Raw genomic sequence first — 27,788 nt, 5'->3', positions numbered from 1 at the left:
CTAACGTAGCTCTTTTATACGTTAAGCATCATAAGAAATGAATACAGATACCCCTCCCATGCTCAACCATTTTAGGTTGATAATGTCCTTGTTTGCAAATTTATCTTTAATATTACATCTACTTAAATACATATATAGATTAAAGCAAATATAGTAGTTTCTCCTATAATGTGACTTCCCAATACAAATAGTTTGTTGTACAAATATGAAAGATCATTTAGCTACAGAGAAAAGGCCTTTTTCTAACTTACTTCCTAAGTAACAAATAGCGCCTGCATCTTCATTATGTCCACAGTTGTGAACTCGAATCCCTAAATGAGCACAGTCTGCAAGGTTATCTTCTGTTCCCTCACACCCGACATTATCTAGAAGAATACCTCCTGATCCTTGACCAAACCTAGCAGATCCCGGTGCGTCCGAGGCTCCATCAAACCCACGCATTCTACAAACCACCCTCGCGTCGCTCAGATCCCATAAATCATCACAGATAGTTCCCCAGGATCCATCGTACAGTACCTCTACTCTGCCTTCAGCGTCGTTAGACCCACCGACAAGACGAACTTCAAATGGATCTGTGGGGGAGAACCGGTGATGAATCTTTTTTTTTGCTTGAAATGTGAATAGCTTTGCCATGTCACATTAAGACCAAAAGGCCCGAATTCACAAAGCAAGGTTTGAGCTCAGACCAAGGTTTGACCTCAAACCTCCTTTTGTTTCGCCAAACCTCCCTTTGTTATTTACAAACCAGGTTTGTAAATAACAAAAGGAGGTTTGGCGAAACAAAAGGAGGTTTGAGGTCAAACCTTGGTCTGAGCTCAAACCTTGCTTTGTGAATTCGGGCCAAAGAGTGCAAACTTTATGGTTAAAACGCATATAAGGTTGTTGATTTTGAGCCCACAATCCTCGAGAGCAAACGCCTAAGAGTCCCGAAATAAGTGTGGATAGCGACAAAGAAGTTTGTTAATACAGCCGAAATCCCTTTCTTAAAAAGAGAAAAACTCAACATATATATATCAAACAAAAAGTTTGTTCAGGTTTTAACAGTTTTTTTTCGTCTTATATATAGATAAGTTTCAATTAAAGCTGTTACTTTTCATATCTACTGCGTAATATATTGATAGGGAATTTAAAAAAAGAAAAGAACAAAGTTAATATAAACCAAAAGCTGTGAATTTAATTATTTTCCCTCTTTCACTCGTTTTCCGCTTCGGTAGTTCAGAAGAAAAACAGAGTGCAGATCATACATTTGACTAAAACCAAACGAAATCTGGAGAAAAAAGGTAGTCAGTAATTCAAAAGTTCTTCACGGTCTTTGTGCATAAAACTAATATGTTTTTAAAATACTTTGGACAACATTAAAATCATTGTTGCTTAAAAATCATTCATGAAAGGTAAGAAAGATTCCTAAAGGCTAGTTCAGACATGACGTGTAAATGAATAGGAACTGCGCGCACCAAGGGACACAACTAACGTAATATATATATATATATATATATTTAAAGCCACGGTCTTGCCTCGTCTTGTCTGAACGAGCATTTACTGTCAGTGCCAATCATCAGACGTACCATGAATAATTTTTTTTTTAATGTATGAACTAAAGCTACCTAAATATATATATATTATTATGTGTTCGGGTTTTTAAAAGCAATAAGACTGCATGTTGGTCAATATTTATGACCTTTTAAGCTCAATTCTTTTTGTTTTGTCGCGATTTTAACAGTATGCCATTTACAATTACGACTAGTCAATTCCTCATGTCCAAAAGAGTTCGTACCTCCTGAATAACAGACGGCGCCCACATCACTGTGATGCCCACACGAAGAACTAACTACAGTGATACAATCTGCCAGGCTGTCTTCTGTCCCAAAACATTTGACGTAAAGAATGTCACCAGAACCCTGACCAAACCTAGCCGATCGTGGTGCAGCCAGGGCACCGTCGTACCCCAGCATTCTACATATTACCCTTGCGTTTAACTGATTCCAGCCGCCATAACCACAAACGGTCATTCACGATCCACTGGACAAGACCTCCACCTTTCCTTCAGCATTGTTGGAGCAATTTATAAGACGTACTTATAGGTAGATTTCGATTAGTTTCTGCAAAACTGCGTGTAATTGTATTTTATCCAAAGTGATTAAGTGTGACCCAGAATTAAACTTTTCTGAAACGGATACGTTGTCCTCGTTTTATATATAATAATATCATAACTACAAATCAGATTATTTTCATTGTGAAGTTGTCATATAACTAACAGGTGTGTTGCTAGACTTGGGGGGGTGGGGGCAGGGGTAATACTAATTTTTTATACTGCTGACATTGTCCAACAAGCTTTTTTTTTTTCTGTGAGACTGTTTTTCTTTTACATGCGAATGAATTCTTCCTCACAGGTGACGACCTGTCGAAAGAATATGCATCATTGAGAACTATCCAGTTTCTAAAGACCTACATCAAGAATGACCATTTCCTATGTTTCATAACGACCTGAGCAAATTTAGTCATGTGTTTGGTAACAATGGTTCGAAATTGGCAAAATATAACTCAACGATATTGTAATGAATTGTTCATGTGGTTCATGTATGTAATGTGAATATTCATTCTCTCGCAAGTGTGGCAAAGACAGAAAGCTGACATCTCTTACATGCTTGTCTCATCAGACTAGTCAGTCGTTCATCCTCCTTACAGGTGAGGACCTGTCGAAAGAATATGCATCATTGAGAACTATCCAGTTTCTAAAGACCTACACCAAGAATGCCTATTTCCTATGTTTCATGGTGGAAGCACCATTTTTCACGGGAAAACATTTTCAAAGTATTGTATCCACAATCTTTTCTTTTCAAAACATACCGTAGAAATTTGGAATATTTCTTTATACACTAAATGAAGAATTCTCTCTTTGAGACAAAAATTAATGGCATTGCAAATAAGAGACAAAACAGTTACAACAAAAATTATCAAAAAGCTTACAACGCCTAGCTGGCAACTGCAACTATGTACTCATGGTACAATAGCCTAGGTAATTAATTGGCAGCTAGGTTAGTAATGTTTGTGCATATTGGTCAAGGTTTCCATGCACGACCAAGATGATAATGTTTTGCTAGATGTATGGGCATACGTAAAATCATGTACTCTTCTCTTTCTCCTCGCAACTGTGAAGTCTTAGCATTTCACTCTTTTGATAACCTTGTTGTTTTCATGGTTATGAATATAGTTCAATGTAAACACCTTAAGTAGCTCTTTTTTGGATTAAGCATCATAGGAAAATGAACACAGATTATGAATCAGATTATGTATTGTAACCGTTTCAGTCTGTGCTAATCCACATGGGATATTCCTTCCATACTGACAATGTACTTGTTTGCATATTTTCTTCAACATTACATCTGTATTATAAGTGGAAACTAGTTCTTCCCTTTCATGCTTCCTCTTTGATTTTTGTTTGTATATGATATATGTATTATCATATGATATCGGCGTGATTTTGAGGGGAGTTTTCAACGCATTTTACTTTTTTCCAGCGGCCTCTTGGTACCTGTTCTTGTGAGAAACGGCTGAGATCAGCCACGAGCTGTGCCACAAAAGGTTCTTTTTTTTTCGAAAAATGCTCTGTTTTTTTTTTAACGACGATTTTGAGACTTTCTGTACTTCTCGGTATCCCCGACTCCGGGAAAACACTTCTTAGATAAACACATCAGCCTGAACGAAGGAAAGTCATCGCATCGACGTTTACGAGTTTCAGATGGATTGCCACGCAAGTCATAAACCGACGTGAGTTGTGATATAAGTTGAGATCGGGTAGATTAGGCAGTCCAAGCCAGTCCGTAGTCAGTTTAAACCCATTATTAACTAGTTCTACCTCGATCCCAATACGTCCAAACCCATTCTTACTAGTTCGCCACTTGTTCTAACTAGTTTTTAACTCGACCACCCCGTTCAGAGGCAGTTTAACTCTTCCTCATCTCGTTCTGAGTGCGTTCGAACGCGCTCCTAAGGCGTGTGCAATCCCGTCCTGACTCGGGAGTTTTAAAAACCCAGCGGGTTATCGCCATTCCTCATTCCCGTTCAACTTAAACGCTTTAGGCTTTGCAGATCAAGAAGTTCAAGTCAAGCACCTATCACACCAAACTAGTTCTCACTACGATCTGGAAAATGTTGCCAAACGGGCTCGAACTGTGTGTGAACGGATTGAACGTATTAGCAACTATTCACGATCTTTTTAAGGACTTCATGGACGGGCTCGGACTGGCTTGGACGGGAAGGGTGGTCTAGAACTTTGAGACTGTTCAAAATTCTCCCCGTCCTGCAATTGGACAGAGTGAAAACGTACTTAAAACGAGATTAACGTACTGCGAACGGAATTGCCGTACTTCGATCCTACTAGGAACGTGTTACCACGTGATGTGGTCGAGCATCAATGAGGGAGAACGCGCTGGGTTTGTATAGCACTCGAACCAGGACGGGATTGCAAAGCACGATAGAAGCGCGATCGAACGCACTAAGATCGAGATGAGGACGAGATGAACTGTCTCTGAACGGGGTGATTGGGTTATAAACTAGTAAGAACACGTTCCGAACTAGTAAAAATGGCTTGGACTACTTGGAAATATCAAATTTATCCGATCTGAACTTGATATGAACTGACTGTGGACGGGTACAGACGAGTTGGACGTATTGTGGACTGTTAATGAACGAGCTAGGATCGTATTAGAGACATTAGTCCAGTCCGAGCCCGTCCATAAAGTTCTTAAACAGGTCGCAAACGGTTGCTATTACGTTCCACTCCGTTCGCACACAGTTTGAGCCCGTTTGGCAACATTTTCGAGAACGTAGTGAGAACTAGTTTGGTGTGATGGGGGCTTTACATGCGCCAAGCTAAGATATTGCAAACAATGGGTACGAGCAGGGCTGAGAGGTGCACAGTCTAACTAACTTAAGCACGCGTTATACAGTGCCCAAAGCGTGGTAACGTTGCACACTCGCGGACATATAGAAATATCCCATGCTCCGGCGTTCAAATACAACAAAATATGCGAACCGCCAACTTTCAGAGTGAGGTTATATTTCACCGAGGCAGCAGACTGAGGTTAAGATATAATGGCTCGAGGCACATTCTAAATTGTTAAGTGATTATATGTTATACTGAATGCATGCAGTACTTGTAATATAAAATTGAGGGTATTTGCGACCTCTTGCCTTGATCCCTTGGAGCCGATCCATGCGCGCTGCCCAAACAATGGAGTATAATATGCAAGGAAGAGAGGTGCGCAGATGACTCTCTTTTGTATGCGTTATACCGTGTTAAAAGGGTTGTTATATTTTGCAATGTCGTGCACATTATAACAATATATCGAGTGTCACGTAACCCCTTTATAGCCAAAAGGATACTTACTAACAAATACAACAAACAAAAGGAAGAAACATACTGCTGAGGAGCCAGAACTGTTATTTTGAAAGCAAGATAGGTACATTTAGCTGCGATGTTAAGCCTGACTATTTATCTCTTTTATTATCGTTAGGATAAATATATATTGTGAAAATAGGTTAGTTGGATAAATAGAAGGGACTTACATATGATTATGAATAATCTCTGTTTCTTCTCTATTACATAATGAATTAAGCCAAATCTAAAGTGATGATAGAGGCTATCGAGTACATATAATATCTAAGTAGTTTGATATGACACGTCTATAACCAAAGAAGGAACGCAATATGATTGATACGATTTAATTTGTTTCCATTATTGTCTTATTTGGTTAAGCAATTACACTCGTCAATTTATTTACAATCTTACAGAAGTTATTATTCGTGTATCACAAAGAGATAAACTTACAGAAAATATATGATACTTTCATTTTTTGTACCCTAATCCTTATTGTTCTTTCATTATTTCAACACTGATAACGTAATTATTGTCGTTTAACCTGACATTTACATGAAAGTCTGTATTACTGTCATACATTTTGTCTTGAATGGTATTACACAATGGAGAAGAAAAAAACCTATATATGTCTGACAGTGTCTAATCTACGAGTTGGTTTAGATCAGTGGTTTGAGGATAAGTTTAATCATTAGACATGTCCATTGAATTAAAAAGTGATTTAGAAAAACAGTTGCGTGTGAATAGTAATAGAATCGGCATTAATCGTCATTGAACTAAGATCGTGTGGAAATAAAGATAATTTTAATTTACTTGCTGGGCTTATGACCGCCATTAATAATTACATTTGACATCACTTTCAGTTTTCTATCGTACTGAAGCGGAAGAATCCTTTTCGACCGTGGTGATTTGTTAACACTAAAATACGGCTCTCATTCGATAATCAATTATTTCAGCACACTTGTGTACATCTTTACAAATGACGGATAAGTGCATAAGCAACAACTGAACCCATTTTCATAAGTGTCTAATTTTATCGTTTATCTTATGTATATTTTTACCCGCAGTTGTCATGTCCATATATTTATGGTAATAATCCCGTTTTATATATTTTTTTCACGGCAGCCTCCAGTCTTTTATTTTAAACTCTTAGAAACTTCAGGAGTTTTTTGAGGTGCAGTTTTATTTATTTGCACGCTGGTTGTCCTCGGAGTTGTCCTCTCACGGGAAAAGATATCCATCAAGGTCCACATTTTCCCCGCTGAGGGCGTTTGATAGACAGTTTTCATGTCGGTATACTCATGATTATTCGATTTATCGTCACGAAATTGATCAGCCGTCGGTGTCACTCCATCATCCGATAATGCGTCCCTGGTCGGAAGGATATATCCATTGAGATCAAAGTCTTTTTCATTGCCAGGTTTTTCATAAATGGTATTCATGTCCATGTATTTATGTGGTTCTCTTTGTTTTATGTATTGTAAGAGATTCAGATCTGCTTTGTTTGTTTCACGACTTTTCCCACAAGTATACTGCTTAATAAACGACAATGTTTTATGTGCAACCCCATAATGACATACGAAGACGGCCACTTTTTTTTTGGAAATATTAGTGAAAAGCAGATATTCACTTATTAGATCGCACTTGTTTAGAACAGGTGTCACATGCATATTCAACTTTTTACAGTGAAGGGATGTTCCTTTGTCTACCTGAGGAACTGTATATTTTGTCCGCTTTCTTTGTTTGTCATATTCATAGTGTGTGTCGTTTATTGCGCAAAAACGACATAACAATAACGAATGGTTTTGACACGAGGTTTAATGAAAGGCAGAAAAAACGAGAAATGTAGATCCACAAACTTCAAAGAAATTTTAACAAACGATAAAGGATAAATGTTTTAAGCTGCGGCGATTAAATACGAATAATCAATTCGACATACGTCGCGAGTACCTTTTTTCTGTACTTGAAAGAAAATTCTTTCCCCCCCCCCAAAAAAAAAAAAAAAATAAATAAATAAATAAATAAATAAATAAAAATAAGAAAATGTATCCCATGATCATCACAATGTGTCTTACATTTTGTTTACACCCATCGGTGAAATATATCTGTTATATTCATATTCAACAGTAAAAATGTATTAAATTATTTGAAATTCATTTAAGTTTTCTTTTGCAAATGAATAGAGGTACTTGCAAGATATTATCACAAATTCGTCAATTTGCGCTTGATCGACTACGACAAAACAAAAGTCATTCTTAAATCGTCCTTATTCGGATTTAAGCTTTCTGGAGGCGGATTCTTGGAAGTTTTCGGATTGCAGCATCCATTACAATCAAATATTTTCACTCTAAGTTGCTCTCCGCAACATAATTATGAAATTAATCTCGATTATCTGTCCTTCCAAACTGAATCTCTGCTTTTTCTCAGTTCTCTTTCGTTGAGGAGATTGAAAAATATCAACCTTTCGTAGATATTAAAAAATACTCTGATCTATTTCTCCTTGAAATTAACATAAATATCATTAGCAATATTTTTCGAAACTTTTTGCATACCAGATGGAACACCTGTATGAATTTTATGAATATTAACATTACATTCAGACCGTCTCCAATTCAAGAAATTTCATTAAGCAATTGTTTCGATGTCAGTAGACCATTAACATTCCTAGTCACCCCTGTCGGACCGCCTGTCAGAGCCTGAACAACAAAACAGTAATAACATCAACCAACAAAACAAACCTTAAAACATTCAAAGATGTAATAACACATAGACGGATATATAAAAAAGAGTAAGAACAGACAACCCTAAGTATTGTTTGGAAACAAACATTATAGCTTTAAACTAAAAATATCAGAACTTGGACTTCTTAATAGATTTCCGCCAAATACAATATTGTCGTACAGCCCTGTAAATTAATCACCACTAATTAATTTCAGATAGGGTCCACTTTCCCGCCTGTTTTGATAATAATAATAATACACTGTTGGTCATAATGGTGGAATATTTATTTTTACCCCAGTTTAGGGAAGGATTTTTAAAAATTATTTATTTCTAATAGATCTAAATAATGGCATACATTCTCAGATTTTATTGAATATTAATTTGCGAATGTTTGTTTTGCGTGACTGCTTAATCATATGTGTGCTACTATGTTAATCAGCTAAGGGACCTACGTCCTTAAGTCATAATTGACAGTAATGAGGATTAATGCCTCACAAAAGGGCACTAATATATAGCTGATCGATACGATTTTTATCCTGGGGCCTCACAGTAACGAGGCCACTGCTTAGCCCCTGAATCATGACTGTACGCAGTGTTTGCTAGGGTACGCGGCCCCTTCCACAAATCCCCCAAAACGAAGAAAATGCAATAAATTGTCAAAAATTCATTGCATTTTCCCCCGGCCCCCTACAGGAAAAATTCCTCTGTAGGGCCATGCATTATGGTTCAAGGCATGGCCACACAGAGGAATTTTTCCTGTAGGGGGCCGGGGGAAAATGCAATGAATTTTTGACAATTTATTGCATTTTCTTCGTTTTGGGGGATTTGTGGAAGGGGCCGCGTACCCTAGCAAACACTGCGTACAGTCATGATTCAGGGGCTAAGCAATAGCCTCGTTACTGTGAGGCCCCAGGATAAAAATCGTGCTGATCAGCTATATTAGTGCCCTTTTGTGAGGCATTAATCCTCATTACTGTCAATTATGATTTAAGGACGTAGGTTCCCTAGCTGATTAGCATAGTAGCACACATATGATATAGCAGTCACGCAAAACAAACACTCGCAATTTAATATTCAATAAAATCTGAGAATGTATGCCATTATTTAGATCTATTAGAAATAAATAATTTTTGAAAATCCTTCCCTAAACTGGGGTAAAAATAAATATTCCACCATTATGACCAACAGTGTATATAACATTTTTAAAGAGCTTAATATCACGTTTCTGGGCCCATTAAAATCGAAAACCAAAATATTTTTGTCGCAAGATAACAGAGAATCAGATCATTTCATACAGGTTAGGGGACAATAAAAATATTTTACTCAGATTGCGTCTGAAAACATAAAATGAACTTATCTAGAACTTTATGAGAAATGACAACTTTCAACAGTTTCCGTGTCATTTCGTTCCTTTGTTTTTGCAGACATTTCCTGTCAGAAAAATATAATTTATACATTGAGAGTACATGAGGCAACAATTTGATACTGTGTGTGCTTCAGGATTGACCAGTTTAAGTGATATAAACAACACACATAACGCACCAACAAATATATTCGACAAACCTATTAGGTGGCTTTTTCTTTTGCAGAATCATTCTGGGAGCCAATCAAACCAATCGGACATTTCTTTGTTGCATGTTTCGGATTTGGAGTATCTGCACTCGGTCTTGTTCAGTCGTAAATTGTTTTATGTGATGCTTGTTATATACAAATTGCATGTGCTAAATTACAAAGAACCCTCCCAATTCATGATGTTGTCTATCCATCCTGCACGACACCTATACCACCTCGGCACCTCCCTTCGAATTCGCTTCCGATAGTTGCTAGTACAACACTCTCCCTTCTTCTTTTCTAGTGCCAATACTTTGCGATCTTTCTTTTTCTTGGCTTGCCGAGATTCTTTCCTCATGTGGTACCCTTAAAATACATTTTCAAAATTAATTGTCCCTGTTTTTATCAGATTGTCCATTTGATGCTGCTGTTATATTGTTCCGGATAGATCCAGTCTCTAGCATAGCACTTGGAAGAAGATACACATCGAGATCTGTGTTGGTTCCTGTTGCAGGACCTTGGTAAACAGTTTCGATATCCATGTACTCTTGTATCTTTTTTTGTGACGTGTCTTGCGGTAAAGGGACCTTCCCTTCACCTCTGGTACAAGCGATTTCCATGTTCGATTCCTTGTCATGATTTTCACGAGTAAGTTCATATGTTACTGTATCACCATCGTTCAATGAAGGCATTGTGTTTTGAAGGACGCATCCATCAAGAGCTATATCCGTCCCCGTTTTCGGCTTTTGGTAAACCGTTTTCATTTCCATATAATCGTTTTTCATATTTTCCTTTATGCTATGAAATGAAGACCCCGTTCCTGCTTTTTCATCAGAAGGTTTTGGCATGTCGATTTTGCAACCACCGGTTTTCTTATCTGATACCGATTTTCCATCGTTTGAAGGTATTTCTGTGTTCGGAAGGAGATATCCGTCTATGTCCAAGTCCTTATCAGTTTGAGGTGTATGGTAAACAGTTTTCATATCCATGTACTTGTGTATCTCTTTTTGTGACGTGTCTTCCGGTAAGGGGACCTTTCCTTCACCTCCAGTACAAGCGATTTCGAAGTTCGATTCCTTTTCCTTATGTTCACGAGTTAGTTCATATGTTACTGTATCATCATCTTTCAACGAAGGCATTGCGTTTGGAAGGACATATCCATCAAGATCTATGTCCGTCCCCGTTTTCGGCTTTTGGTAAACCGTTTTCATTTCCATATAATCGTTTTTCATATTTTCCTTCATGCCTTGAGATAATGACCCCGTTCCTGCTTTTTCATCAGAAGGTTTTCTCTTATCTGACACCGACTTTCTATCGTTTAAAGGTATTTCTGTGTTCGGAAGGAGATAACCGTCTATGTCCAGGTCCTTATCAGTTTGAGGTGTTTGGTAAACAGTTTTCATGTCCGCATACTCGTGGTCCTCTTCTAAATCACCTTCATGATTATCTTTTATTTTTTCTATATTTGATTCATAATGATGACCAAAAACATCACTTTTCCGCCTTTCAGGTAATTTAGGGGCAATGTTTAATGCTTGGTAACCAGTAACATGTGACAGAGCGTGCATTGATGACATATTCGTTACGTCCATATATATTTCAGTATCTAAATTCCTAGCAGCCATTCTCTTTTTAAACCTATGAATACAGTACCCAAGTGATGCGATCAGAATGCAGCTCAATAATAAAATACAAAGTCCAATCAAAATTATCATTTTGAAATCAATTAGTAGAATTGGGACTGCACTTGATTTTAAATTGTCAATTTTACTCGTGTTAAGCGGATGTCGCGGTGTGCTGTTTTGTCCTTGCTTTCTTGGTGGAACTTTTGTAGTTTCGTGTCCAATTTGCAAAAGCGTGGTTGTATATGTAGAAGGTATTTCATCAGTGGTGATCAAGTCCGAGTATTTCTTCAAACCTAAAAAGGTATTTTGAAACAATAAATACGTTTTTTGTACCGATAAATATTCATGGAAATGAACAACTGGAGAGATCGCATATAGAAAAATAATGAATGAAAACAGGCCTCTTTTTTAAATCTAAAACATTGCATGAAACTGGATTAATAAGAAGGGAATCTAAATCTTGCCACGAATCCTGTGGCAGTTCTTAATTTATTTTATTTGAAATTCGTTGGTTATAATTTTCAATGTTTAATTGTCTTTTTTTACTCAGTCAAACAACAGGAGCTTCCATAAAATTCCTTGCTCCCGATTTTGTCCTTATATCGAGAGATCTACGAAAAATACAAGCTGTATTTCAGGGAAGTTGTGTTCCGAATGCATAACGATGTTGCCCGTATGTTTGATTACCGTAATTAAAAATGTATAATATAGTCCGCTTTTTTGCGGACAATTTGTATCCAGGTGTTTTGGGTACATTTTTTTTTTTTACGACGGATTTACGTTATTACCTCCGTTTCTACATATGACACTGGCATCTTCCTTGTGTACACAATTATGAACACCTATCCCCTTATGCTTGCAGTCTTTGAGGTTGGTTTCTGTTCCATTGCACTTAACACCATCCAGAAAGATATCATCAGAACCTTGACCAAATCTTGCTTGGGGTAGAGCAGCTAAGGCCCCATCAAATCCTAACTGTCGACACACAACTTTAGCATCGTCCAAGTCCCACAAATCGTCGCATACAGTTCCCCAAGACCCTTTGTGTAGTATCTCAACTCTTCCTTCATTTCCATCAGATCCATCTACAAGTCGAACTGGAATGTATAGCAAATGAAACTGGGCGGGTTAAATTGATATTGACACCATCAAGGAGAATTATTATAAACATTTAGCGATTATCAACGCAATTCCAAACAAGCTATTTCATAGAATGGTATATTGTAATCACTTGTTGAAAATTGATAAACGCGTGTAAGGAATGATCTCTAGAGGGCACTTTGACCACAGTTCGAAATCTTGACAAATTTGGAGAAGAAATTAAACAAGATCTCACAATGCCTTTATAAAAGATAAAACATAAATCAATCTGACAGTTTTATGAATATGAAGTTTTCGTCTCCATTAGCACCAGAAAGGTATGGAAAGTATCAAATCAAGAAGCATGGGCCTATCCTACCACGATAAAAAAATGATGACAATCAGGATGTCCATATTCTATCATGATCTCTACAGCTTACCTTCAACAAAGCAAGAGGCGCCAGCATCACTACTATGACTACAATTTGAACGTCCTAAACCTGCGTGAAAACAATTTGCCAAGTGATCTTCTGTTCCCCTGCAACCAACATATGTCAGAAGACTTTGGCCAGATCCCTGACCAAACCTTGCAGAAATAGGTGCAGCCAATGTGTCGTTAAATCCCAGCATTCTGCAAACCACCCTCGCGTCTTTTAGATCCCACCAGTCATCACAGATAGTTCCCCAAGATCCATCGTAAAGTACCTCTACTGTTCCTTCAGCATTGTTAGATCCACTGACAAGACGAACTTGAAATGGATCTAAAGGGTCAAGATTTGATTTGATTTTATATGATTTATTGGTTTCAATAGTTTAAGTGTACATAATTTTATACAGATAAGAAACGAAATCAAGTAGCTTGACGTGCCCGCAACCTTCAACTAAGATACAACAATAACATTTTTTTTTTTAAGTGACTTGCAGAGAAGGAAAGGAAAGGGGAAAGAAGGAGCGTCGGTTTTCTGTAATAATACAAAAATCTAATACATCTGCTGATTGAATGCAGGTTTATTCATGGATGGATAAACGATGCTAGGTCATGGACGATTACACATAATTGTTGAGTATAAAGTCACTGTACACACGACCATGAATACAGTAGAATTACACACGACAGGATCAATACCTAGACAATAACATAGTTTTAACTGCCTTCTTAAAAGAATGCAATGTCCTAAAAAGGTGTCTTATTACAATGGGCAGAGAGTTCCAGATGTCTGGGCCGGTGTGTCTAAAGGCCCGGTCACACAGAGGGGACGCATGGGGGACGCACTGCCAGCGCATTGGAAATTTGCAATTTGGGCCAGTGCGTTGTCGTTCGCTAGGCGTGCGTCATCATTCGTTACTCGTTCGTCGAGCGCGCTGGACCCACGCTATGCATTCGTCGTCATTCGCTGTGTGCGTCGGGATTTTTTGAGCATGCTCAAAAGTGTGCGCGGAGCTCGACGCATGAACGTACACTCCAAAGGCACGCCAGACATGCGTGGAGCGCGCTAGACCAGCGCCAGACATAAGCGGAGCACAGCGCGCTAGCAACACGCTGTGCATTTGGTGTCAGCTCGCTGTAGCTTCGACAAAGTTGGGCGCACGACAACGCAGTGGCCAAAATTGCAAATTTCCTATGCGCTGGCCATTCCCCATGCGTCCCCTCTGTGTGACCGGGCCTTAATGGATTTGAGAGCCAATGCGGTTTTGGATTTCTTAAATGGAATTTTTCAGTTTACCTTGTAGGGTAAGAGTGGTTGGTTTTATTCAGATTAAACAAAAGGGGAAAGTATGAAGGTAGTAGACCATTTTTAAAGGAAACATGAAAAGGTCTATCTGTAGAATATTCATATCATCAGCTTTTGAAGCTTTTAGATTTGAAAATAAGGGATTGGTGTGGTTGCGATATAAATAATCAGTACATATACCCATGGCTTTCTTTTGTAACAGGAAATGGCGTCAACGTTGCTTTTTGAATTTGCCCATATGTTACAATATGAAATAAAGGAGAAAAGCTCTACAGATATATATTAAGCCGAAATTTCTTTAAATTTCGGATGAAGTTGTTCAAGTCTGAACAGTTCTTTATAGAATGACTCAAACAAAAATGCTGTAGAATACGGACCAGAGAAACTTACCGCCGGAATAACAAATGACACCTGCATCTTTCGCATGTCCGCATGAAGTATAATCTCCAACTCCTTCATGAGCGCAGTCTGCCAGGTTGTCATCTGTTCTCTCACAATCTACATTAGCGAGAAAAATACGACCAGAGCCCTGACCAAACCTAGCAGATCCCGGTGCGTCCAAGGCTCCATCAAACCCTGCCATTATGCAAACCACCCTCGCGTCTCTTAGATCCCAGTCAACATCACAGATAGTTCCCCAAGATCCATCATGCATGACCTCTACTCTGCCTTCAGCATCGTTAGACCCACCGACAAGACGAACTGTAAAAGGATCTATGGGGGAGAACCAGATGGTGAAAGGATTTTTCTATTGAAATATGCAGAGTTTTGCCATGTCACATTTAAACCAAAAGGGTGCAAACTTTCCGGTGAAAAAACATCGAAGCTTTTTTTTTTTTAGCCCACAATCCTCGAGAGCAAATGCCTAAGAGTCCCGGAATAAGTGTAGATAGTGACAAGGAAAGTATTAATACAGCCTACATTTTTTTCTTAAGAAGAGAAACATTCTCCAGCTATATATTTACCAAATACATATTTTCGTTTATATGATTGGCAAATCGACTGAGATTTTACAGCTCCATGCTGACTTTAAAGATCAACTCAGCATTTAGACACTTACCTCCAGAAAAACAAATTACGCTTGCATCCCTGGCATGTCCGCATGAAGTATGATATCCCAATTGGCCATGAGTACAGTCTGCCAGGTTGTCCTCTGTTCCCTGACAGTTGACATTTCTTGGAAGAACACGACCAGATCCTTGACCAAACCTAGCAGATCTTGGCGCGCCCAAGGCTCCATCAAACCCCAGCATTCTACAAACCACCTTCGCGTCTCTCAGATCCCACCAAGTATCGCAGATAGTTTCCCAGGATCCATCGTACAGTACCTCTACTCTGCCTTTAGCATCGTCAGACCCACCGACAAGACGAACTTTAAATGGGTCTGTGGGGGAGAACCAGAGGGTGAATTATTTTTTCTTTTGAAATTTGCAAAGCTTTGCCATGTCCCATTTGGACCAAGAGAGTGCAAACTTTATTGTTGGAACACAATCCTCGTGAGTAAATGACTATGAGTCCCGAAATAAGTGAAGATAGTATTACAAAGAATTTAGTTAATACAGCCCAAATTTCTTTCTTAAGAAGAGAAAAAACTCTGCAGATATAAACTAACCAAGAACACTTTATTGTTTAAATGATTGGCACATCGAAGGAGATGCAATATTGAGTTTTAAGTCCCTTAGCTCTTGGATTTGTTTATGTTTATTTAATAAGCATGCCATTGACACGTATAGAGAGAGAAAAAAGAAACACAAAATACCTGAGTAGCATATGGCTCCTGCATCCTTTGTATGACTGCATGAGTGACGTCCAATCCCTTCATGAACACACTCTGCTAGGTTGTCTTCTGTTCCCTCACAGTTGACATTCTTAAGCAGAATTCGACCAGAGCCCTGACCAAACCTAGCAGATCTTGGCGCGCCCAAGGCTCCGTCAAACCCCAGCATTCTACAAACCACCCTCGCGTCTCTCAGGTCCCACCACGAATCACAGATGGTTCCCCAGGATCCATCGTACAGTACCTCTACTCTGCCTTCAGCATCGTCAGACCCACCGACAAGACGAACTTTAAATGGATCTGTGGGGGAGAACCAGAGGGTGAAAAGATTTTTCTCCTGAAATATGCAGATTTTGACCAAAATGGTTTACATTTTATGGTTAAAACACAGAGGTCTTTAATAGCCAACAATCCTCGAGAGCAAATGCCTACGTATCATGAAATAAGTATATATATTGACAAGGAAATTAGTTAATGCGGCGCATATTTCTTTCTTAAGAAGAGAAGACTGATATATATACTTACCAAATACACATTTTCGTTTAATATCTAAATACAAAGTTTTAGGGTCTATTTTTTAAATTTTATTTATTTATTATTATTATTTTATTTTATTTTATTTATTTATTTTTTTTTTATTTTTTTTTTTTTTATTTTTTTTTTATTTTTTTTATTTTATTTTATTTATTTATTTTTTATTTTATTTTTTTTTGGGGGGGGGCTGGATTGTTCCTCTGACCATCAAGTCGGAGAATCCAATTGTTGACACTCTGTTAGCATTGAGCAGTTTAAGAAATGTGACGTCACACATAATGTTCTCTAAAATTCCCTTTTTAACCAAAATTAATGATAACAAAAGTGTTTCGGCATTTGTGTGCCTCCATATAGCCGGAGGCATTATGTTTTTGGGTTGTCCGTCTGTACATTCCGTTCTCGTTTGTGATCGATCGCGTTCTCTCAAGAACCGATTGACGGATTCCTGCCAAGCTATAGTCATGTATTTTTTTTTTGCAGAGCTAATGAACTAATTAGATTTTGGGTTCACGAGGTCAGAGGGAAAAGTCTCAGGGCTCATTATGTATGCAAAAATAGCTTGTGATCGCGTTATCTCAAAAACCGATGGATGGATTCCTGCCAAACTTAGGTCATGTATGTATCTTGTAGAGCTTATGAACTGATTAGATTTGGGGGTCACAAGGTCAAAGGTTTCAGGACTCATTATGTATGCAAAACAAGCTCGTGATCACATTATCATTAAAACCGATGGACAGACTACCATCAAACTTGGAACATGAAAAACATCATTAGATCAGGGAAGTGATAGAGAAGGAGTGGAAACTCTTGTAATTTATTCAAACGCATGTGTGAGTTTTAAAGCGCAACAATGGGATGCGTAACATTCCACTTGACTTTGAAGTTCCATGCTCCGAGCCGCTCTTCCACTGCGGGGACTTTCGAAGGCTAGGCACAAGTTTCACATTCATTATTAAATTTACCGTCAAAATCTCAGTGTAAATTATAAACTTTATATGGGAATTGTAATGGAAATAGTGCATCAAACCATTTTCGAAATTTAGTACTCCGTCCTTCCTAAAAATGTGTGTGCAAGAGTAGGTATATGTAAATGGAAAAATTTGATCCTGACAGAAACTTAATATTTAAGGATAATCCGATTATTTTTGCATGTTACAATGTCCGTCATTAAAGCCACGATTTACAATCTTCGGTAACTTTAAGTTTGCTAATGCGTGCTTTTTGTATTTTTGCAGTTGGAAAAAAAAATGAAAGTACAAAAGTTTCTGTTCGCTTGTTCTACTCATTACACATTCAATAATTGATGAGAAATCATTGAACGGGACAGCGAACATTTGCTGATATACCATTTTTTAATGAAGGAATTCTAAATCCTGATATTTCATGCGCTCTTTTATCTCACCACCTGGTCAACAGTTGCAGATTAGCGCATAACTTTTTCGGCGGCTTGGAGCGTGGGGTCGAGGGAGAGCGGTTTGATTTCACTCCTTCTCTATCACCTCCCTGGTATCATACAGTTTGATTTAAAAACTAGACCTGCAATCGTGGCACAACGATATCCGTGCAATGACGGGTGATTTGGCACTAACGGTCGTCTATACTAACATAATTATAAACAGTATGATATGGTGTCTAAAATGCGATTAACTCACAAGTTTGTGTGTGAACTTATATCATACTTGGTATCATCCGAAAGGGCACTTCATTGCGGTCAGTTTGACACCATTGTCATCTGTGCGCAATGTACTGCACGCATGAAACGCGCTAATACGTAATGCATAGTAAATTCATCATTTTTAGCGATAACTTTACGCTGATGTAATCGAATATTACTTTAACTTAGCAGACAGTTGTCACGTATATGGATACATGTGTTCGCTAAAGTTTCATTGACGTAGGCATAAGGATCGTAATTTTAGAGCAAGTTGAAGTTATTTATCAATTTTCTTGAAAACTGCATATTTGGAGGGCATTTTTCGCAAAGTTGGTCAATGTTAGGGTATATAATTTTGTTTATGGCTGGAAAGGGCATATGTTCAAGTATCTAAATCCCAAAAAGGGTACGGGTTTGCCAAGACACAATAGAGATACGGCCACAGAAAGAAAGCCAATTCCCAGAATTTTAGAGGGCGCTATTTATTTTATGCATAGCCATTTGAGTGTGAAATTTGGCATGGCTATGTGCAATTATGAGATAAACATACTGCAATAAAATGAGACGAAACGGAATGGGTAAAAAAAAAGTTATTGCAATTCTAGATTTTTAGGGTTCAATTTCTCAAGAATTTTAAAGATTTTTGACGGAGTCGGTTTCAGATTTGAATTTTGAGTACGAAGATGGCATTTTGAAGGTCAAGTTATACGTTGCAGAGGAAAGAACAGCTCTTAGACTATCTAAAGGAATTTGTTAGAAGTTTGTAGGATCTAGGATAGTGGAGATAGGAAGGAAGAAAGAAAAGCCTTAAAATGGACCAGAAACGGACAAAATGGCGCCTGGATGGTTATGCATGAGTGATTTCGAAAATCGAAAAAAATAGGTGACCTTGATGAGATGATAGAGACCATGCCCATGAAATTTGAAAGGAAATGGACATAGGGAAAGCACCTAACTAGGAATAACAAACACTACGTGCAAAACGAATGCGATTTTCTGCAAAGAAGAAGAATATTAATGGGGAAGAACGTGAACGAAAACAAGGCAATGACGATATTCGTCATTGCAAAAACGAAATCTGTTCTTAAAAGCAATAGGACTGCATGTTTGTCAATATTTATGACCTCATAAGCTAAATTCTTTTTGTTGTTGCGATTTTAACATTATGCCATTAAAAATTACGACTAGTCGTTTCCTCATGTCCAAAAGAGTTCGTACCACCTGAGTAAAATACGGCGCCTGCATCCTTGCGATCCCTACATAAAGAGTAAACCAGAATGAAACAGTCGGCCAGACTCTCTTCTGTTCCAAAACAATCGACGTAAAGAATGTCATCAGAACCCTGACCAAACCTAGTCGATCGTGGAGCGACCAGGGCACCGTCGAACCCCAGCATTCTACATATTACTCTTGCGTTGAACAGATTCCAGAAGACATTACCACAAACGGTCATCCACGATCCACCGTACAAGACCTCGACTCTTCCTTCAACATTGTTGGAGCAATTTATAAGACGTTTATCTAATAGAAGTCTGTCGATGAGGTTCCGAAAAATTGCATTTAATTGTTTATTATCCAAAGTAGTTCATTGTGACGCAGAACGAAATTGAGAATTGACCTTTTTTTCTGAAACGGATTCGTTGCCCCTCGTTATTATTTGAAAATATGACTACAAATCAGGTCATTTGGTCGTGAAACTGTGATACCCAACAGGCGCGATGCTGGACCTTTTTTTGGAGGGGACAGCGGTTAACCTAGTTTCCAGACTGCTGACAATTGTAATCCCTACCTTACGCGGAACGCATGGACAAAAGTGTAAGCATGCGGGACCCTTCAATCTAGCTACAATCAGCAGGATCAGGAATCCTTTAGACATTTAGTAAAGAGCTGTCGGTACAAGAGACGGGACCATTTCTCATACCTATTATAGAACATAGTACAACACTCTTGCGAGACCTAGCCAGCCGGGGAATGCCTAGGTCACATATAAACCGGGGCCCATGCGATTTTCCCTACCCGGCGGCTTACCGTGGATTAAGAGACTGTACGGGAACCTTCCGATTTTCATTTCTACGGCATGTGTGGTCACATATTCTGCGGCGCCCGGGAGGTGCCCGGTGAAATGCAAGGCGCCCATATGGGTGCCGGCAGGGTGTCTGCCGATGAGCTTACGCGCTCCGTCCGATGAGCAGGTGCACCCATGGCTCCCGGAAGGTGACCTGCCGAGCCCGGCCGGGGACCTCAAGGCGCCCGGCCGGTTGCCGTGTGGTATACTAAACTATGTGTCCTCTGACATCCGCACCACCCGTATTTAAAGCTGATATTCTAAGCAAATAAATGTCCCTTAATTTGTTACATACGGCAAGCATATGCTATTTATATGTTTTTCAATTACATAGTATATCACAACAAAATCCTTAATTGAAATGTCGAAAATATCCGCCTCTCTTTGCATAGAAAATCAGTCACGGCGCTGGTCTACTATATATGACATCACGTCCGGGAAAGAGTATATTCACGTACCCGGATTTTCCATAGAAAGCATGTGTGCAGAGAGATATGTTTTTCTGCTTATTTTTTTTTCAAAGGCTGAAAAGTCAAATAAATCATAATTCTATGTACAATTCTTTACCTTCCCCTAATATTTCATAGTATTAATATCAATTCCCCTTTTAAAAATTATGACATCTGCCTTTTTTTAAGCCTATTACAACTAAAGAAATTATAGATATTGTTTGTGACTTGAAAAGCAAATCAAGCGCTGGTTATGATGAAATTGATATTTTCATCGTTAAAAGGGTTGTTCACATTATATGCTATCCGCTGTGACGTATTTTTAATGAATCTATGAATCAAGGTATTTTTCCGGAAAAGTTAAAAATAGCAAAAGTTATTCCTGTATACAAAAATGGATCTTTCGATACAATGAGTAATTATCGGCCAACATCAGTCTTGCCAGTATTTTCAAAAATCTTAGAAAAATGTTTTTATAATAGACTGATATATTTTTTGAACCAATGTAATTTATTATCGGATAGTCAATATGGTTTTAGAGCTGGTCATTTCACATCCTCTGCACTAATTGATTTTGTTTATAAAGTTTCAAATGCCTTAGATAATAAACAAATTATGTTAGGAATATTTCCCGATCTTAGTAAGGCATTTGATACGTTGGATCATAAAATTCTCTTAGATAAATTGTTCAATTATGGAATACGAGGTGTTTTGTTAAAATGGTTTGAAAGCTATTTAACAAGCCGAAAACAATATGTTCTTTTTAATAAAATTAAATCTGATTTTAAAACCATAGGATGTGGAGTACCTCAAGGCTCGATATTGGGACCCTTATTATTTCTTGTATATATGAATGATATTACTCAGGCTTCACAAATATTACAATGTATATTGTATGCCGATGATTCAAGTTTATTTTTGTCTGATAACGATTTAGATAGACTAGTGATAAGATTTAATGATGAGCTTCAAAATATTTCTCAATGGTTGTATATTAATAAATTAATCTTAAATGTAAAGAAAACTAATTATATAATTTTTACAAACAAAAACATCGTAACTGATGATATTGAAGTAAAGATTAATGGAAATGTTGTACAGCGTTGTAACTCATTGACATTTTTAGGAATTCAAATTGATTATAAAATGTCATGGCACGTTCATAATAAAGCAATCTGTAATAAACTCTCGAAAGTAGTTGGTATTTTATACAAATTTAAACATTTCCCTTATAAGATTTTATTAATGATATACCATGCATTGTTTTTATCACAATTAAATTATTGCAATATTGTTTGGGCAAATTCAAAAGATTATTGTATGAATAGACTATATAAATTACAAAAGAAGGCAATACGTATTATCTCGGGATCCCATTATCTTACCCATACAAAACCTATTTTTGTCCGTTTTAAATGTTTTAATGTATTTGAATTTAATGACTATAATATTGTTATATTTATGTTTTTATGTCATAAAGGTATTATCCCTCATAGTCTTTCAAACAAATTTATTTTGAATTCTGAAATACATTCATATGGAACTAGGCAATCATTTCATTTTCATTTACCACTTATTAAAACTTCTGTCTCTAAAAATTCAATTTTCTTTAAAGGACCAATTTTATGGAATGAGTTACCTTCTAGTGTTAAATCAAGCCCAACTCTGAATACATTTAAAATGAGATACAAAAAACTACGTTTTTATGAATAGTATTTTATCATTTTTATATATATATATATATATATATATATAAATGCAATCAGGTGTTAGATGTTAGGTGTTAGTTGTTAGGTGTTAGCTGTAAAGTGTTAAGTGTTATAGGTTAAAATTCTTTTTATGTCACAAGGGACCAGCCCTAAATAAGACTTAATTGTTCTTTCTTGCTGGTTCCTCATTCGTATATATATTTGTATTTTATGTTTATCTTTCGTTATGTTATTTGTGTGTTCCTTACTTATCTGTATATATCAATGTTATAATTATGTATGTTTTTATATGATGAATGGAATAAAATGAATTGAAAAAAAAAATTGAAAAGTATGTGATATATCTCCTGATAATACTAAAATACCGTGCAAAACAGATTAACGCTTTTCCTACATGATTTATTAAGCAAATTTGAATGCAAACTCCAAATCAAGCTTTGCTAAAGAGCGCTTCAAGACCCTCTTTATCAATAAGCTCGATTTGCTTGAGCACCAGCTTTTTACATGTATGTCGAGGAAATCGACAACATACACACACATATATATATATATATGTAGTAGGTTGTGAAAAGCGGGTTTAATATGAAACTTAAAATTAGTAACACTTTTCCACAAATAGAGAGAAAACATACTTCCTGAGTAGCAAATGGCTCCTGCATCCCTTGTATGACTGCATAAGTAACGTCCAATTCCTGCATGAGCACATTCTGCCAGGTTGTCTTCAGTTCCCTTACAGCTGACATAATTTAGCAGAATACGACCAGAGCCCTGACCAAAACTAGCAGTTGTCGGTGCGTCCAAGGCTCCATTAAACCCCATCATTCTGCAAACTACACTCGCGTCTCTCAGTTCCCAGCTGTTGTCACAGATAGTTCCCCAGGATCCATCGTTCAGTACCTCTAATCTTCCTTCAGCATCGTTAGACCCACCGACAAGACGAACTTGGAATGGATTTGGATGGGCTACACGTGAATAGGAAAGACATATATACCGCATTTGGGATCGTATTTTGGCTGATGTCATAATAGTTTTATATCTAAGTGTTTAAAAAAAATGAAAAAATATTATTTGTAGTAAGGAACAAATTATCAACTTATTTAGGTATGCGATAAGATTCAAAGAATTATCCTGATCCACCAGACCCGCAATATTTGCTAAAAAATAATTTATGCTGGAACATGAATACTAAAGAAAATACGTCTGGCTATAGAATTACAAAATATAGTGTGGTTGCATTTGATTGCCATACAATGAAAGTAAGATAAGACTATGATTTGTTCTCGGGGAGGGGGCTGAATTTTAATTTGTTTGTCTTTAAACCATTTGCACTTCAAGTAAAATGAAATATTGATTATTAATTCACTTATCTCGAGTTGTTCATGTTCTTCTCATAATCATGCAATTAACAGAATGGTCAGTTACAAATACTTGGTTATGTGGGAGAGGGAAACATACTTCCTGAGTAGCAAATGGCTCCTGCATCCCTTGTATGACCGCATGAAGTATAATCTCTAATCCCTGGATGAGCACAGTCTGCAAGGTTGTCTTCATTTCCGTCACAATTGACATACTTTAGCAGAATACGACCAGAGCCCTGACCGAACCTTGCAGATCCCGGTGCGTCCAAGGCTCCATCAAACCCTGCCATTCTACAAACCACCCTCGCATCTCTCAGATCCCACCAGTCATCACAGATAGTTCCCCAGGATCCTTCATGCATGACCTCAACTCTGCCTTCAGCATCGTTAGATCCACCGACAAGATGAACTTGAAATGGATTCGGATGGGCTAAACATGAGTTTAAAAAAAAAAAAAAAAAAAAAAAAAAAAAATCGTTTTTAGTAGTGTAAGGATACAATATTTACTAACAGGTTAAGCAACTTTTTTGGAAATGATTACATCGCGAAAACGCATGTTTTCAAGAAAATGTATTACGTTTTGATATCATTTATGAAAAGTGTAAACACAATTTAAAAAAAATTAATACGAGCATCTCTTTTTAAATGTAAAGAACCATGTCATATCAAAGCTATGCCTATGTATATATCAGTCTTCAAGTGCATTGGCTTAAGGCCGGGGGCCATTATGCCCCCACCCCCTACACGATTGTTCTGATTGTTCGGGAACGCATATAAATGGCGCCCCGCCGCTCGCTGACCTTTTTCTTTCGAGTCTTGCGCATCTTTTAAAATATATATTTTTTTTAATCGGACCTACAGTTACAAGGTCACGTGACCTTTTGTCTTTGCATGTCAGCCCGAAAATCGCTCAATTTCGTGATTTGTGTACAAAACATTTGGAAATGTCTTTTTTCCTAAAAATAGATCGAACATTGGTTATTGTGTCTAGTTTAAAGTTGAGGTGGTTGTTTTGGGAGTCAAAATAGTTAAATTGTAGTTAGAAATGAAATAAAAAAACAAAAACAATAAAATACATGAGAAATTATCAAAACAATGAAATACATTAGAAAATTTCAAAACAACAGATAACATAAGGAATAAGCTGACTGATCCAATTTTTTTGTCGTACTATTATTCCAAATGGTCTAATTTATATATGTAGTGAAAAAGAATGCATAAATATGAATAATATATGATTAATGAGTAATAAAATGTATGACCTTTTTTGCATAAATTACCATAAATATGCAAATGAGAGAATTTTTCAAAAAATTGAAATTATCGTAGTATTCTATACACTTCACTTGACATGCGTTCAATTTTTCGCGGAGATCTTAAGGGGGACATATTGCCCCCCCCCCCCCGGCCGTACTAAGACCTCAAATAGCCCGGCCTTTTTAGGGTTAAGACGCCATTAGACCCATTTTTTCTTATTGTCTTGGCCTTGGACTTGAGGATTAAAATTGTTGTTATTTTTTAGCAATGCCGAGTCAATTTCAATTCATTATTAAACTTAGCATTTTTTCAAGTAAACTTGTAAAAGTAGTTTGGTTGCTTGTCTGATAACAGTTTTTTATACCATTTTGGCATGTAGGTGAACATAATATATCAAGAAAATGCTGCCCTGCTACAAATCCTAAGAGAACAACACAATGTCCTTTCTGTGACAGAAGAAGTGTCCTGACGTAAAGTCACCCCTTTTTGTGGCGTTCTTTTTTCCTCATTCCTGTCAATATACATGCCTTTTTTCGATAAATAGTTCTATATAATATTTGTTTGCTTTGTTCATTGCTGATCCCCCCCCCCCACACACACACACGCACACACACATGCCTAAGTACAAGTCAAATCTGGCTTTTATGAGTGATATTTAATGTTGCCTCTGAGCTCTGAAAAAAGCAACCCCTCGAAGTTAGCACATGCATTTCTAACGATATAACATATGCCCTCCTGGAACTAAAATTGACCCGGGCGGCACTTGTAGGGGACATTCAAAACGCCGGGTAAATAGCATTAGAAAGTATGTTTTTATATAATGAAAGCAACAGTTTTCTCAAGGTCGTTCGCAATGAATCCATGGCTTAACCAAATTTCAGGATGTCGTAATTCTTACCCCGCTATACAATGTAATGTATAAACAGCTCTGTAAAGGGTGTACTACTAGATTAAAAGAAAGAAAGAAGAGAATGTCATCGTCATTTTTACGCTGTTGGAAATAAGCCTTTAATATTATTTTCACCGGTATAATGTTAATACCGCGCCCCAAATTAGCTGTGCCAATTTTCAACATTTGACAAAAATCTTAACTTTTGGAAGCGTAAATTTACCTGCCACCTGTCAAGTACAGATAAACGTGTAGTTGGAGGGGGTGAAAGTATCTCAGTGTCATTTGTTTTACCAATCCAACGAATTTGTAATGGGGTTGGATGGGCTACAAGGGAATAGGAATGCCATATATACCGCTTAGGGAGAGCATATTTGTAGAATGATTATTTGTAGTAAGAAATCCTACAATCGACGAATTAATTTTTGTAATAATGACGTATGGAACAATTTACATGAATTCTCATGTCAGATTTTCGGCTTTTCTGCTGAAACAACAATAATATTTTGTCTAAAGATCAGGCTAAAGAATACAAATTTTCTAACTAAAAAAGAAAAGTCCTTCTTTAGGGTAGGGCGCTGAATTCCAGGTATTTGGATTTAAATCATTGGCAAATGGAGTAAGATGTAAGATGTTATATTGAATTTGAATTCACTAAGCTTTGGGTTATTCTATATGTTCATCTTATTAAGAAAGTGTTCATTTTTAAATGGTTGATTAAGCGAGTAAGAGAAAAACATACCTCCTGAGTAGCAAATGGCTCCAGCATCTCTTCTAGGACTGCAGATGTAACGTTCAATCCCTGCATGAGCACAGTCTGCCAGGTTGTCTTCTGATCCATCACAGCCGACAAGATTTAGCAGAATACGACCAGAGCCCTGACCAAACCTAGCAGATCTCGGTGCGTCCAATGCTCCATTAAACCCAAGCATTCTACAAACCACCCTCGCGTCTCTCAGATCCCACCAAGTGTCACAGATAGTTCCCCATAGTCCATCGTACAGTACTTCTACTCTGCCTTCAGCTTCGTTGGCGCCACCAATCAGACGAACCTCCATAGGATTCGGGTGGGCTAAATGAACAAGAAATGTTGATGAACTCAAATGAACTAAATGCGCATACATTATAATGTGTACGGGTCCTTAACAGCGATAGGAGATTAATGTTATTTTGCACAAAATGTGAAAAGGCCTTTACTATTACATTTCTAAATGCACACATTGTACTCTTTCCTAACAAAATGGTTTTCCAGATAATAATTAGTATAAGTCTATATATAACTAAATAAGCTCAGAATCACCCCCTCCCCCCGCAGCCCCTCTATGTGATGTTAACAGTATTCGATTACAAAATCCGACTGGTCCTTTCCTCATGTCCAAAAGAGTTCGTACCTCCTGAGTAACACACGGCGCCCGCATCCCTGTGATGCCCACAGGAAGAGTCGACTCCACTGAAACAGTCTGCCAGGCTGTCTTCTGTTCCAAAACAATCGACGTAAAGAATGTCACCAGAACCCTGACCAAACCTAGCCGATCGTGGCGAATCCAGGGCACCGTCGAACCTCAGCATCTTGCAAACTACCGTTGATTGGAGCAAATACCAGTAACGACCACAAGCGGTCATCCACGATCCCCTTTTAGCATTTTTGGAGCCATTTAAAAGACGTATGTCTATGTAGAAGTCTGTCGATAGGTTTCCGCAGAACTGTATTTTATCACACATTTTCCCAAATGTGCAACAAAGAAAGCTCCGAAGAATTAACCCTTTTGTAAAACTTATCTATTGCCCATTGTTTTATTTGAATATTTTATAGATATAAACCAGATTGTAGGGATCGTAAAACTGTGAGAAATAGCAGAGGCATCGCTAGGGAACCAACACTTAGACTTCCCATATTTCTTGAACACGCGAGGATTTCCTTCTTGAAAGCGTATTTCTTTTACAGGGAAAGGAACTCTCCGTAGAAATAGCAGAAAATAAACAATATAATGTAGGTTTGTAGATTTTTA

General features: G+C 37.5%; 1 protein-coding gene across 1 annotated transcript; it reads right to left on the bottom strand.

The window, feature by feature from the left end:
* LOC582995 (deleted in malignant brain tumors 1 protein-like) lies at positions 1–27,348 on the bottom strand. The gene is made up of 9 exons (XM_030995737.1): positions 27,171–27,348; positions 26,522–26,851; positions 23,731–24,042; positions 22,908–23,237; positions 15,847–16,164; positions 15,148–15,459; positions 14,478–14,789; positions 378–572; positions 1–11 (listed from the first exon to the last, which is right to left on the bottom strand). The coding sequence occupies exons 1-9, from the start codon at positions 27,346–27,348 to the stop codon at positions 1–3; spliced, it is 2,298 nt and encodes a 765-aa protein (XP_030851597.1).
* Positions 27,349–27,788: the final 440 nt, after the last annotated feature.

Source organism: Strongylocentrotus purpuratus, unplaced genomic scaffold (genome assembly GCF_000002235.5).
Source record: "Strongylocentrotus purpuratus isolate Spur 01 unplaced genomic scaffold, Spur_5.0 spur5_scaffold_3, whole genome shotgun sequence".
NCBI classification, from domain to species: Eukaryota; Metazoa; Echinodermata; class Echinoidea; order Camarodonta; family Strongylocentrotidae; genus Strongylocentrotus; species Strongylocentrotus purpuratus.
This window is presented reverse-complemented; position numbering and strand designations above follow the sequence as displayed.